General features: G+C 38.2%; 1 protein-coding gene across 3 annotated transcripts in view; it reads left to right on the top strand.

Moving 5' to 3' along the window:
- Nucleotides 1-14514, top strand: part of AUH (AU RNA binding methylglutaconyl-CoA hydratase) — a 168288-nt gene that overhangs the window by 35225 nt on the left and 118549 nt on the right. For 2 of the 3 annotated variants that reach the window (XM_067568460.1, XM_067568459.1), the window contains exon 4: nt 10480-10566. The exons of the other annotated variant lie outside the window; for it this stretch is intronic. In XM_067568460.1, the coding sequence (XP_067424561.1) occupies nt 10480-10566 (87 nt within the window). The remainder of the gene's footprint in view (nt 1-10479; nt 10567-14514) is intronic. 3 annotated transcript variants of the gene reach the window in all.

The raw sequence follows: 14514 nt of genomic DNA, 5'->3' as shown, positions 1-14514 counted from the left end.
TCCCCCTGTATTGAAGGTTCTGAGGAAACTGAGGCAAGATGCTGGATCGATGATCATGATAGCCTGGCATGGGCTAGGCAGTTCTGGGACTATGATATGGTGAACCTCTTAATGTAATCGTCAGTCATTTTGCGAGTTTTGACATAGTCTTGTAGAACAACAGTTAGATCCTACACCTGGATCAGGCTCGTAATATCTGACAGCCTGCATCCTGAATTCCATTGAAAGAAGATGTTCAGCTGATGATCAGCACATTTTACTCCAAAGCAGGATAACCTCAACCAGACTAAATTCATGCTAAATGTATGAGCTTTTCTATTTAAGCATTTTGGCATCAGCTGTCTACCTTTACAACACAAATTTCATTAATATTGGACTATCTACTAGTTCTGAAACAATCCAGACCTTCTATCAGTTCCACAAGGATCTATCTTGCAGCAATATCTGCACTTCACTCTCTTTTTAAGGGCCACACTCTGTTTTTTCACCCTACAGTGAAGATCCTTTAAGGACTTTATTCATGTTTTTCCCCCAGTTCAAGATCACCCTCCCTCTTGGGACCTCAATATAGTATGATTCCCCCTCTTTGGGTCCATAGCAACCTGTTTCCTATAACACTTGTTAGTGAATACTGCCTTTTTATTAACCATTTTATATGCTCAAAGGGTAGGGAAAGTTCAGGCCTTTATAGAAGGTCATATTCCCCTTTATACGATGTTTTAGAAGAACTGGGTCATTCCATTCTCAGGCCTCATCCCAAGTTCCCACCCAAAGTTGTTCTGGAATTTCATGGCAATCTATTTATTCATGTCTCAGTCTTTTTCCCCAAGTCCTATTAATCTTTGGGGAAGCTAAGTTTCGTATGCTTGACACAAGGGCATTCTCAAACTGTCTTCACAGAACAAAATCATTCAGGAATACATCTCAACTGTTCATGGCGTTTTTGCAGAGAGGATTAAGAGGCAGGCAACATCCTTACAAAGTGATCACTAATGGTATAAAAACATATTACAAGCTAGATTCACCTAGTCCAGTTGAAGCTCATTCTACTAGAACTCAGCCAGCCTCTGCTTCCTGTTTGAGGAACGTCCCTATTTCTGAAATTTGTAAGGCATCTATGTAGGGTTTGGTCTACACATTTATAGGACACTGTTCTTTGGTAGAGGCTTGTAGATAGGATGCCTGCTTTGGTAAGCAGTTATTGTTTAAGTGGGACTACTATTGCCCACTTCCAAGCAAACAGACAATTGTTCGGTAGTAACCAATCCATGTAAACAATCACCCTAGAGTAACTAGTTGTTGAGATATGTTGTCCAGATTGATATGATGACCTGACCTCTTTTCCCACTGCCAAAGAGTCTTACTCCTCTGGGATTCTGTATTGGTAAAAGAAATGAAGGATTGTTGTGCCTCCTGCACCCTTTATCTTCTCATCACCACCCCGGGGCATATGTGGTGAGGACATCTAAGGTGCAGCTGCAGCCTCAATGGACTCTGCTGGTCATAAGAATCCAATCTTATATGCATGGGAGGAGTATGTACACCAAGAGTGGAATCCATGTGGACACTTCTGTAGGGTAAATAACCTTTTCTTCCCCTTTGTTTTAAAAAATGTAGCTGAGATTAAAAAATTATAGACAGAAGTGACTAAGGTTTAATAGTGTAGTGGGACAGGAAATTAAAGGAACTATGATTATTTTGTCCAAAGAGGAGAAACTAAATCAGTCTTGACTAAGGTTGACTAAACATTTGTAAAGGCCATTGTATTTTTTGTTTTTGTTTTGTTTACCATGCCATATTATAAAATAAGAAGAAATGTAGAGAGGTGGTGGTGGTTGAAGAGGAACTGGTTTAAATTAGAGCAATAAATTTAGAACCAATAATAGGAAATGCTATTTTACATATGTAGTTAACCAGTGAAATTTAGTGTCTCAAGAGGTTATCAAAACAAGTATTGTGGCTGGATTTAAAGGACTGTTTGATTTTATGATCCTTGGTATACATAGCTAAAAGTGATACCAAGACAATAAGGAAAATAATCCAGTCCCATGTTGGAGGTGTAAAATCCCCAGCAGGGGATAGGAAGGAGTTTGCCATGATGTACAGCATTGCACAGTTGTTGAAGTACATTTCGATAGTGATATCTTTTGCCTTCTTTGAAAGGATGAGTTATCGTTGCAAGCAAGATACCAGGCCACATTGTCCAATACTCTTGTTTAGTATTGTACTTCTTGTGTTCCTTCAAAGTGAAATTGATTTTCATTTCTGCCCCGAAGTGGGCTGCTTAGAATTTGTGTGGACTGAAGTGGAAATAAAAAGAAACTATATTTAAAATCCAAAATAGCAACACTGACTGTTGAGTAGTGCTGATGGCCAAACTTCAAAGAAAGCAGCTGTGGGTATGTTTCCCCCTTCCTCAGCCAGGATATCATGTGTTACAAGCCACTAGGTTGCTGTGACGTTCTGCTTGTCCTTGAAAAGATTTATTTCAGAGAAAAACTGCATTTTTTCTTTCTAATTTTCATACAGGGCTTAATGTAGTTGGGATTTAAAAGCTAACATTTAATAAAATCCTGAATTGAGATCTTATTTCAGATTCCCAAACTAGTTTTTTTGCGTAAAATTAAATTCTTAAGTGTCCAGCCCTCCTTTCGAGAGGAGGGGCCTGTAGCTTTTAGGCCACTTTTAAATCTTTTTCTATTCTAAAATATAAATATGAATCTATTTAACAATCTGATTTTTGTTTTTTGTTTTTAAATTAGGAATTGGGTATTAGTGTTGAGTGTTAGGGATGTGGGAGTCAGGTGAATTGTGTGAGAGCCATGGCAGAAGGGCTCCAGAGCTATAAGGCAGTGGAAGAGGCAGGCTGGGGAGAAATCTCAGCGACTGAGACCATGAGGGGACATGGGAATTTGTAGACTGAGTGTAGTTGGCTGGCCCTCCTGCCCTGGGCCAGGAGCTATGCAATTGCATGCTAGCTGGTGGAGATGAAGGAGGAACCGAAGCGGCAAGCCTGAGGTAGCAGGGAGAGGGAGAACAGGAGTTGGAGGAATATGTAGTGCCAGGCTAATACTTCAAATATAGATTTTTGCAATAAAAAGTAAGCTTCAAAATGGGCTGTTCAGCCTTACTACTGAGAAGGTCGTTAGACCGAAAGGGAACTGGGAAGAAGAAGATGCCTAAAGACCCTGCTCCCCACCCAATTTTTTAAAAAAAATCATAAATAATTGTATTCAAAAGAAAGAAGATACATTCCTTCTCCTTTATTTTTTATCTTTCCTTTCATGAAAGAATATATTGCACAACATTTTTCTTCGTTCCTTCCTCCCATAGTTTATTTAACTGGTGGTTTGAGTTTTTGTGCGATTGTTCATCAATGACTCAAGAAAGGACAGCCTGTTGTGGTTTAAAATTGTGGTGGTGTTTTTTGTTTAAAATGTGGCTTCTCTCTGAGAGGTGGAATGTAAAAATGGTATCTTCTCTGAGTTCTTGTCCGTTTATATATTCCACTCGTTTTATGCAGATTCTCCATTCACTCAAGGTCAGAATGGTTTGGCCAGCATTTTCCATTGAAGCTGTACATGTGCCTTCAGTGTCCATGTGCTGCTGTAGAGAGGACAAAAGAGTGGTGCAGGGCCTAGTGTCACTCAGCTCTTTCTCACTTCCCCGGGTCTGAAAGACAAAGCTCCCCATGTCCATGTTTAGTCACATAGATCTAGTTCTCATAGGAATTACGAAAGCAAGGACATGCCCTCCCCTTCTCCGTGCCCTGTGGGTCCTTACAATCTGCCAATGTGGCCATATTGGAACTCCTGGGGCATCAATCCCCGGAATAGCCCCTAGGCTGAGAACTTCATCCTCTATTCCAAACCAAAAATCTATAGTGCCTCAGATGGCAACACATGATCCTCTGCCAATGGAGGAAATTTTTGGGAATGAACATCCTCAAAATGAAGATGAACAGATTTCTATAACTATATTGGTCTCGTCCCTGGCTGCACTGTCTCACCCAGGTGACTACAGGAAAGTCCATACTACCGCCAGGCTTGGATTCCTGGGTGTGTGGCTTTGCCCATTAATGAGGCTCTATTGGACTCTGCCACGCACATTTGGCAAAGTTCTGCGATGGTCACCCCACCTCTAAGAAAGCAAAGAAAAGATACCAGATACCGTCTACTGGACCAGAATATTTTTATATACACACAGTACCTGACATGTTGGTACTATTGGCAGCTAATGAAAAAAACCCAGCATTAACCAAGAATGACTCCAAGTGAAATGGAACCAAAATATCTTGACTTGCTGGGTTGTAATGTTATTCCTCTGTCAGTTCAAAATTCAGAATTCCAAACTGAAGCGTTGTTGGCCAGTTACAATTTCTTGAATTGCATGAAATATTTTTTATCTTATTTATAAATTATCTCAGGAAAGTGTCGCGACAGGAAGCAAAGTGGAATTTAAATCTTTAGTTATAGAAGGACCACTGATCACTCAAATATCTTAACAGGCAGCTCTAGACACTAAGGATATAATTTTGCGGTCTCTGGCAACTCAGGGTCCTGGCTCCAAAGGTCTGGCTTTCCAAGAGAAGTGCTGTCAATGCCTCATTGTAATCAAAGACATTCTAAATTGCATAAACTAAGTGGTCGCAGGCTTTAGCATTTTAGTGTTTTGCTGAAAGAATGAGAGGTCAACTGATTTCATCCCAGGTATTATCTAAATGAGTTGTTGGGTGTATTAAACTTTATTGTGAGTTAGCTAGTTCAGAATCCCCAGCTATTATTAGAACCAATGTTATCAGACAAAGGCAACCTCTGCTGCTTCCTGGCAAAGCATTCCCATTTTGGTCATCTGTAAGGAAACTGTTTGGGATTCAATGCATACTTTTACTAAGCACTTTTCCATAGTGGAAACATCCAGGTCTGATACTTCTTTTGGCAGAGCAGTACTGCAATCTTTAAGTAGATCCTGAACATCAACCTCCTTATAGTAATTAGATCACTGCTTGGGAATCACCAAGAGGGAGATAGATAATTTTTCTTTTTTTCAAGTGTTTATCAGTTATTTACCTTTATAATAGTTGGGGTTTGTCACAGGTCCCAGTCGCGTGCCCCCTCTTTGCCACTTACTTCATTGCTATTGGGGAACTCAGTCCCTGGGTGTTTCAAGCCTCCACCTTTGATTGGAGCCCAGTCACTGGGGGACAGTAAAATCTAAAAACAGCATTATAGGGTTCAAACAGTTATTTTTTAAGAGCAAAACTGCATTTTAAGTGAACTCTTGTTAACAAAATATTGTTTCCTAATGTTAGTAAGAATGAAAATCAACCTACAACTGAACACACCGAATTTAACTATTATGTTTTTCTGTACTAGAAACATTTTTTGTGTGACAAAAGTTGGAGATGAAATGATTACACATTACTGAAATGCTAAAGGGTAAATATTTACCTGTGTACGTACTTCTAAACATCAAAATACAAATAGAAAATTAAAAACAAGATATGTTTCAAATCCTGAAATAATATATCAATAGAATTTTCTGTAGTATGTTGCAACTACTGTAGTTATTCATTTGATCTTATTGGTGGCTTCCATTTTCTGATTTGAAAAAACAATACATTTTATATATGAAAGGTTTATTCATCTGCTGTTTTGGCAGCTATGGAGTTAAATGGTAATAGTTTTTAGAAATCACTTCAGTCTGTCCGTCTATTTAATATTTCTTGTATATACACTTTTTAACTGATATAAAAGTGATTTTTATTTTTACTTTACCTGCCACTGGTCACTTTTCTTTAAATGGACTTTTGTGGCGTATATAAGTGACTATCAATGAAGTCCTCTTTATTTTTTTGTTCACTTTGAATTCAATGAAAAACTAGGTTGTTTTGATTTTATTTTTAATTTTTTAATTTACTTGATACATTTTGTTTGGTTAGTATATTCTGTATCTTACTGATTTATTGTCCTTTTAAGATTTATTTTGTATGTATAAATTAGCTATTTCTGTAAAGTGAGTGGGATGTTCTGTGTGGTATCTGAAAGTTTTGAGTCACATTTTAATTATACAAATGTGTATTTGGTCTACAAAGCATAAGAGTTTTTCCTTTTATTGAGGCAAGAGCTTTTAGGCACAATGGTAAAGATTTCAATAGTGCTTGGCTTTGATTTTTACGGTGGTTTGTCAAGCAAATGGCTGTCAGTGTAGAAAACTGCTTGATGAAGTAACTAAAAATCATTTATCTTCGTTGCAGCACTGCCAGCAGCAGCTTAAATGAGAATTTTGTTACTGGGGAAAACTTTTATGTGCTTTAAATTGAAGCACAGTCTGTTTACTTTGTAGAATAATTATCATAACTTTTATTTATTTTTGTGACTTGTAAAACAAACATGCTATTTCTGTTTAAACAAGGCTTTATTCCTCCCCAGTCTGTCTATTTGTTCTTGATATTTCAGTAAAATGTATTTGTTACATCACCATACTGTAGGTTCTGTGCAAGGTTATGAATTCTTTTCAGGATTAAGCAGAAGAAGCTTGGTTTTGATATAACTTTATAAGACTCAGATATTAGAAAATACAGAAAATTACTGTCAAAGCGGGGGAAAAAGTTAGTACTAAATATTTGTTTCCCAAGTTTGATTATATGCAGGCTATAAACTTTTCCCTTAAATATGTATGGACAACTCCCATTGGGTGAAATCCTGACCCTTTTGAAATCAATGGGAATGTTGCCATTGACTTTAATGGAGCCAAGATTTCACCCATTGACTTTAGTGAGAATTGCACATGTGTCTGAGCGCCAAGTTATTTACAGGTGTATTTTATGTTTCGGAATTAAGCTGTAACTGTGTATTAAAGTTGGTCTTGTGCTTCTCTGTTGTAGTTTTCTTATCATAAGTAAGAGAAGGAAAAGGCCTATTCGGAGTATGATGTATAACCTCTAGCTCACAATCTGCAATCTCTGGAGGTATGTTGAGAGTGGGTGTGGGGAAGTATTAGGCTAAACGGAACCTGGGGCTTCCGCTGTAGTCCATTGAGGAAACTTTTGTGAAGGCTCATTCTGCAAGGCTATATGTTGTCTGAAAATCTGAAGCTACTTCTTGACTCTGAGCGTTGACAAAGTATTATTTTTAGATGCTTTAAAAATATTAAACTTTTAAGGGAATTGAAGTCTTTGTTTACAGCAGCTAGGAGAGCACAGCCCTTTGCCTGTAGCTGCATTCTTTTTCATGACCGCCTTTGGTAACATAACCTTTGCCACTTTCTGACTTGTGAACAAATTCCTGAGAAATATCTGTGAGTAGTTCCTTTGCAAAATGGATCAAGACACTTTAAATTGTTGGCAGTCCAACTCTCCCCTGAACCAAAAGATGCTGAGGCTGAAGTTAAAGGAACACTGTCTACTTAAAACTCTCACTACTCTCTGAAAAAGTTTTAGCTACTGTTGTTACAACATAAGATTATTAAAAGAGGAAGATATGAGGGAAAAAACACTTTTTTTCAGTTTGCTGTGAGAATTTGACACTTTTGTGTCAGTAGGGCAGAGAAATTTTTTTTAATAGGAAAACGGAGTTGTAAAACCGCAGAAATTGGCTGGGGTACTCAGGAGCAGATATAGAACCTGGAACTACTTTGAATTATTTTTTAATGATTACATTTCAGATTGACAGTGTCCCTTTTCATACACTCACAGTCCTTTTATCTGCTCTTATCCAAGTTTTACGAAGAAAATTGATTGAATTCCTAGGAATGTTTCCAAAAGGACCTGAAGAAGATCTGTGTGTAAGCTCAAATTCTTGTCTTTTACACCAACAGAAGTTGGTCCAGTAAAAGATAGTACCTCACTCCCCTTGTCTGTCCCGAAAGACACATATTCTAGGTAAAGTAAGAAGCCTAAAATTCATGCAGGTCTGTTTGAAAATACTTACATTTATGCTGTAAACCATTTTTGTTATAAATCTTAAAAACAACAAAACCTCCCACAATTGCCTCTGAAACTCATAATGACACTAAATTCTATAATGTGAGATGCATTCATAGTCACTATACATTTTAAAGTTTGCTCCGAATGTATTTTTAACTGTGTGTGAAGTGAGTAGTATATTTCAGTTTGTATGGTATATGAAAGTTTTGAGTCAGATTTTTAACTAAGCATTTGTATGTGTTTTTCAAGCATAGGATTTTTTTTTCTTTTGTGTAGATGGATTTGCTTTTAGAGACAGCTATAGAGTAAAAGCCAGACATTAAAAAGTTGGTGTCAGAAAAACAGTGCTACTATTCTTATTCACACCTTTTCCCCTTCAGCTTTCAAAGCATATTTTGCCTTTTGGGGTTTTGTAAAGCACTCTATTCAGTTAGACCTTTATAAATAAAAAGATTAGTTGTATGCATTTGTCTGATATAAAGCCTACCCAAATTTATGTGCATTCACATGCAAATTTTGTTTGATTCACAGGTTCCTGGTAAGTTTTTGGTATGCAAAGTCTATGTATTACTGTGGTGGATAATTGCAGCTATTCATTCCTTTCCAGTACAGATCTGACCACAGTAATCCCCACTTTTCATGACTACCCAATTAGCTTGTTTCACTGTTGTCAATATGGAGTTATCCTTACACTTGGAAACTTTGCCTGTATCTAATAGTGCTACTTAAACTTAACACTTAATGCTAGCTGTAGATAATATGTTATTACTTATTTGTATTGTATAGAGGCTGTAGCCAGGATAGATGCCCCATGGTGTTTGGCACTGAACATGCATCTAATGAAAAGGCCATTCCTGCCCCAAGAATTTACAGCACAAGTAGAATGGACAGAGGGAGGTCAAAGGAACAATGAGATAATTATGATTAGTTTTATAAGCAGTAGTTGCATTACTGCAGCTGTTGAGTGTTGTATACTTCATGGCATTGGTGGACTTTAAGAATAAGTTTAGAGGAGAGTAATGTTGCTTTTTGGATTTTTTTTTTTTTTTTACAGGGAGACTCCCACGCTCTCCCCCACCCATACATAAGGGGCAGCATGAGAGAAAATATGAAGTACCTTGTGGGAAAATTGGACTGTTGGGTGGCAGGGGCTGGCATCTTTGGTAGAGGGGAAGTTGGAGATGATGATTAAGAGCAAATTTTTGGCCATGTTGAGTTTGATGATGGCTGCATATCCACAAGGATATGTCAGATAGGTTAAGATTTTAGTTTGCATAGAAAGAGACAAGGTCGGAGAGGGGAGAGGTACACCTGTGGATTGTTAGTATAAAAGTTATAGCTGAAGCCGTGCTTTTGTATGAAGGAGCCTAGAGACAGGGTATAGGAGGAGGCCAAGAATTGAGTCCAGTAAGAACATCTGTTCAATCTTGTTCTAATCCAGTAAAGTACTCAAGCACATGCTTAAGATCTTTGCTGGATCAGAGCCTGTTGCTTTTTCCTTGAGGGGCAGGTGTGAAGTACTGATTTTGAGGAGTAGTTTTCTTTTGGGTATGCAAATCTGTTCACTTTGTATTGTTAGTTGTATATCTTGTTTTTAACCTTTATGTATATGTGCCAAAATACTAGTTTGATGGGAGCAATTTTGCAAATTAGAGAAAAATATTCCATTCATCCTAGTTGGAATCACATGCATGTTGTCTGGAGAGTACATGCACACAGATTGACTGCTTATGTCTGTTCTATTTACATGATATTCTACTGTTGCAGGAGAATAGACTCTGTGTAATAGATTTCTTCCACATCTAGATACTGTGATTAAGTTTGTATCTCTCTCTCTTCCATAAGAAAAAAGTGCAATTTTTCATGTAGCAAAATGGCAGTTTCACAGGACATTTAAATCTTCTAACTCACATTGTAATGACCAATATCAACCACAATGTTGTATATGTAAGCTGTTAGAACTGTTTTAGTTTATACTTGAAGAAAGAAACAAAGAATTTTCATTACTGTGTTTAGCTTTTAGGAGCTTTACTTTTGGAAAACTCCAAAAAACAAAGAATAATTTGTGTAACTTCTTAAAGTATGTAAAATCAACTTAAACCTGCTGGAATTCCTATTGGAGAAGTTTATATTCAGTTAAATTAATTCTGCTTCTGTGTAGACACATTCTCTGGGTTTCATGTTCTTTTACTCGTGCTGCATAACATGAAAACATACAGAATTCTGGTTTTGGGACACGGTTGAGAAAAGTGAAAACAAGCATGACAATTGAATTAACATATTGCAGCTGTATTATCCATCAAGATTTGTCATTAAACCCTTGAATTCAAGTGAAAAACTGGTGGATAATTTAAATTTCACTGTTTTCATTGTAAACATTCAATTCTGTATTTTCCTTGAAATCTGAGAAGAATGAGAATAACTCTGATTAATTTGAACTAGCACTAGTTCAAAGTGCACTTGAATCTTTCTGGCACAGGATAACAATATTTGAATACTATTTACAGTACTGCAGTTAGTTTACTAATATATATGTAAAATGTCACTTACAGGTGCTGACCTAAAGGAAAGAGCCAAAATGCACTCAAGTGAAGTTAGTTCTTTTGTCTCAAAAGCAAGAGCAACTATTAATGAAATGGGTAAGTAAAATAAACTCACTGCTGAACAGTTGCAGAACTCAAACGTCTTTAATCTCTAAAGGTCAGATCAAAGAAGTGACATAAACATGTATGATTAATCCTTCCTTCACGATGGGATATCCAAAATTACTTATGTTGATGAGATAATTATGAGTCACTGGCACATTGTGTTTTAAAAAGTGCACAATAGTGTTTGACTTCTTATAGAACTTTTAAGGTGCTGTTTCACAGACTGATTAACCGTATTGGCAAAAGGCTTGGAATCCTGTTTTCATGGAGGAAGAATCGCAATTCTCTGCCCTCTTGGTGGTGTGGGGTTTATTTTTACTGTTCCCTTCTTCTGTTGGCTATAAATTTAATACAGCATTTGATGCATCTTATAAATGTTTTAAACATCTGCTGTTATAGAAAACGTGGCTTTATGGCATTGCAAAGTATTGCTAAATCTGCATCTACTTTGTTATAGTGGTGCCTGCTGATAATGATACAGTTTTGTGTTTAAATTCCATTTTGTGTATAAGTGCTCCTTTTAGGACTTAATAATTTGCCTGTGCATTTTGGAATATGAAATCTCCATTCAAACGTGACATTTTTGTAGATTGTAATCTGATTGGATTGACCTTCATTTTAACATAAATATATTAGCAGTATGCTGTCAAAACCAATGTGACATCTCTGAAGCAATCCCTTTTTATAAATTTAAGATACAAAAATTATTATTTTGGGGTTAAAGAATCCATTCACACACAATTTTGACAGTATGTGATGACCCAAACAACATATTTTAAAATATTACTCTCTTAAAAACTAAATATGTAATCCTCCACGGTTGCTGTATGGAATTTAAATTCCTTTTTAAGGAATATAAATGTTGGAGCATAAACATCTTAAATTATAGGCTGTGTGTCTGGTTTATTTTAAATATTAAGAAGTTTGGAAAGATGTTATCTAGCCCAAAAGTGAGAGAGCCTTTGAAGACAATGGAGTTGTTCCCAATTTACCCTGGTAAGAATGAGAGCAAAATGTAGACCCTGTGAGCCAAAGTATGCTATAACATAACACCTTATCTAACCTGGCTGAAATCAGTGGGCTCCCATCAAGTGTAAGTCAGACTAGAATTTGACATGTAAGATTTTAGGTTTTATAATGGGGAGCTAGAGTTAGATCTTCATTTTAAATTTAAAATGAATGAATTATTAAAACTTCAGAATTGCTGTAGTGGAGCTAATTAATAGCTTTTTAGAGAATAGTTTGATGTGTGTTTCCGTATTAACATTGGGTCAGCTTCATAACTTGGATTGGCATAATGCTGTGAATGAAAGCAATCTGCTATATCAAGTAAATAACAGACTATTTAAAAAATTGTCTTACTATGGGAGCACATGGTGGTGTTTCAATCTGATTCCCCCTTCCTCCCCTTTAAAGTAAGCCAAATTCTTGAGGCTGTTTTTAAAAAACAGAATAAAACAACCAGAAAGGAATAAACCACTAGTTTCTTGCAGTAATTATTGCATTAAGTGCTAGTTTTCTGGTTGGTATATAAAGCAAAAGGTAACAAGTTGTTTAAAACATTTTCTTTGACACTCAGTTAATGTTTAGATAGAGGTAATAGATTTGAAGACTTTTCACTGACAGCATTATGGGAACCTGTCTGCCCTTAAAAAACAAACAAACATAAATTTTCCCTTGGAACTAGTAAAGGTTTTGGATGTTTACATTAGGATAAGTGGGAAAGTGTAAACAGAGATGTCAGACTTCCTCTTTGTTTTGCCTTAAATTTCAGAAGCCCATTGTGTTTCTTTAATTTAATTAGATCTTGTGGGAGATTGTGTAAGTATTGAGCATCAAACATATACTTTCCACTGTTTCCTAGTTGGTTTATATTGAGGTCTGATCTACACTGCAAAGGTAGGTCAATGGAATGTGGCTTCTGTCAACCACATAATGTATGCATCTTCACTGGCTGGTCAGGTCCATTGACTTAAATCATGGGAAAATTCAACTTAATAAAACCACCTCCAGTGGCGTAGCGCTGAAATTGAGTTGTTTGTGTCGAATGAGCAGCAGTGTAGGTGGAGTGCAGCGTAATTCAATGTAATTGGCCTCTGTGAGTTATCCCACAATGCTCTGCTGTGACTGCTCTGCATATCTGCACTCTGTTGCACTGTGGCCACGTACACAGGAAACAGCCCCTCCCTTCAAGCCCCAGGAAATTTTGAATTCCCTGTTTTGTCAGCATGGAGAGAGTTTGCCAGCAGAGCTCATCATGGCGACTGCCCCAAACGTGCTCCAGCCTGGAGTGGACCTGAGGTCTTGGATTTCATTGGTCTGTGGGGCGAAGAGTCTGTTCTTGCTCAGCTCCGAGCCAGCAAAAGAAATTAAGATATTTATGAAAAGATATCGCGTGGCATGTTGAAAAAGGGGCACAGGCGGGTTGCGCAGCAGTGCCATGTTAAAATCAAAGAGCTGAGGCAGGCGTATCAGAAAACTCAGGAGGCTAACAGTCGTTCTGGCTCGCCACCAAAGACATGCTGCTTTTATGAGGAGCTGCATGCAATTCTCGGCAGTGACCTCACCATTGTACCGCCACGCAGCATAGATACCTCAGGGGAATCCAGGATGAACAAGGAGGACTCTGTGGATGAGGAGGAGAACAGGGGCCAGGCGACTGGGGAATCCATTCTGTCTAAAAGGCAAGAGCTGTTTGTAACCCTGGAAGAGCCCAGCTGGATGCAGGACAGTGTGAGTGACCGAGATGCCAGGGAAGGCACATCTGGTGAGTATGTACTGCAAATCTCACTTCTATGGTTATCTCCCCAGTCCAGCATCTTGTCATAGTGGGGAAAAAAATGGGTGTTAACCGAAGCAAGGGGTTCCCCGTGGAAAAGAATATTTATGTGCACAGGGATGCTCTGAGAATCCTCCATGGATATATCCAGGAATCTTTAATTTAGGTACTCTGTGATCCTTTGCAGAAGGTTTCTGGGGAGAGCAGCCTTATTTCTTCCGCTGCAATAGGACACTTTCCCCCGCCATTCTCTTATTAATTGTGCAGGTGGCATCGCGAAACATCGCGAAACACAGCATAGCAGCATAAAGGGCCAGGCCTGTACCCAGATGCTTGAACTATATCCTCCCTTTCTGCCTCTGTTGCCCTCAGGAGACTAATATCACTCATGGTCAGCTAGGGAAGATGGTGCAAATTTGCAGTACCCACTCCATACACCCATTTTTTTCCCCTCTGCCATGGGAGATTTTTTGGGGTACGTAAACCGCAAAATACAAGACAGCACGTGACTGCGATGAGTCTTAGGGGTCGCGAGATGGGTGCCCACATATAGTTTCACCTGGGGAATTTCACCCCCCACTGTACCGCCTTTTCAAAAACCAATTTTTGGGAGAGTCGTGGTGGGGGGAACGCAACAATCCTGCTGGTTGGGGAACTATGGACTTATGCAGCATGCACTACAGGGATTTCCCTGAAATGGATGCACCAGCCCCTTACTTAACATGACTGGAACAGCACTACGATCCCTGCAATAGATAGATTGGTATGTGGGTCTGCCATTCCTTTGGGAATATAAAAGGGAGTTATTTTTACATTGTAACATTGCTTTTTGTCCATGGGGCCAGCTAAAAATGGATACCTTGTGCTTGCTTGCCTTTCAGTGGACAGCGTGGCCTTCAGCTCAGCGTCTACTACTCCCGCTAACCGCCTGTTGTAGATTAGAAGGCGAAAAACCTCAGGATATGTTCATTGAGATAATGAATGTCTCTGCAGCTGCTGACACAGAGCTAAGAGCCTGGAGGATTTCATTATCAGAGAAAATGTAGATGGACATGGAGAACAGGAAGAGGGCCCAAGAACGTGAGCATGCAATGCAGGATCAGATGCTGCTCATAATAAAGGATCAGTCAGACATGTTGTGGCATTTGGTTGAGCTTCAA

This window comes from Emydura macquarii, unplaced genomic scaffold (assembly GCF_026122565.2).
Source record: "Emydura macquarii macquarii isolate MOO-44397 ecotype Brisbane River unplaced genomic scaffold, CSIRO-AGI_Emac_v2 contig_2897, whole genome shotgun sequence".
In the NCBI taxonomy this organism is placed as follows: Eukaryota; Metazoa; Chordata; order Testudines; family Chelidae; genus Emydura; species Emydura macquarii.
The sequence above is the reverse complement of the archived record's forward strand: the minus strand, read 5'-3'. Positions and strand labels throughout refer to the sequence as shown.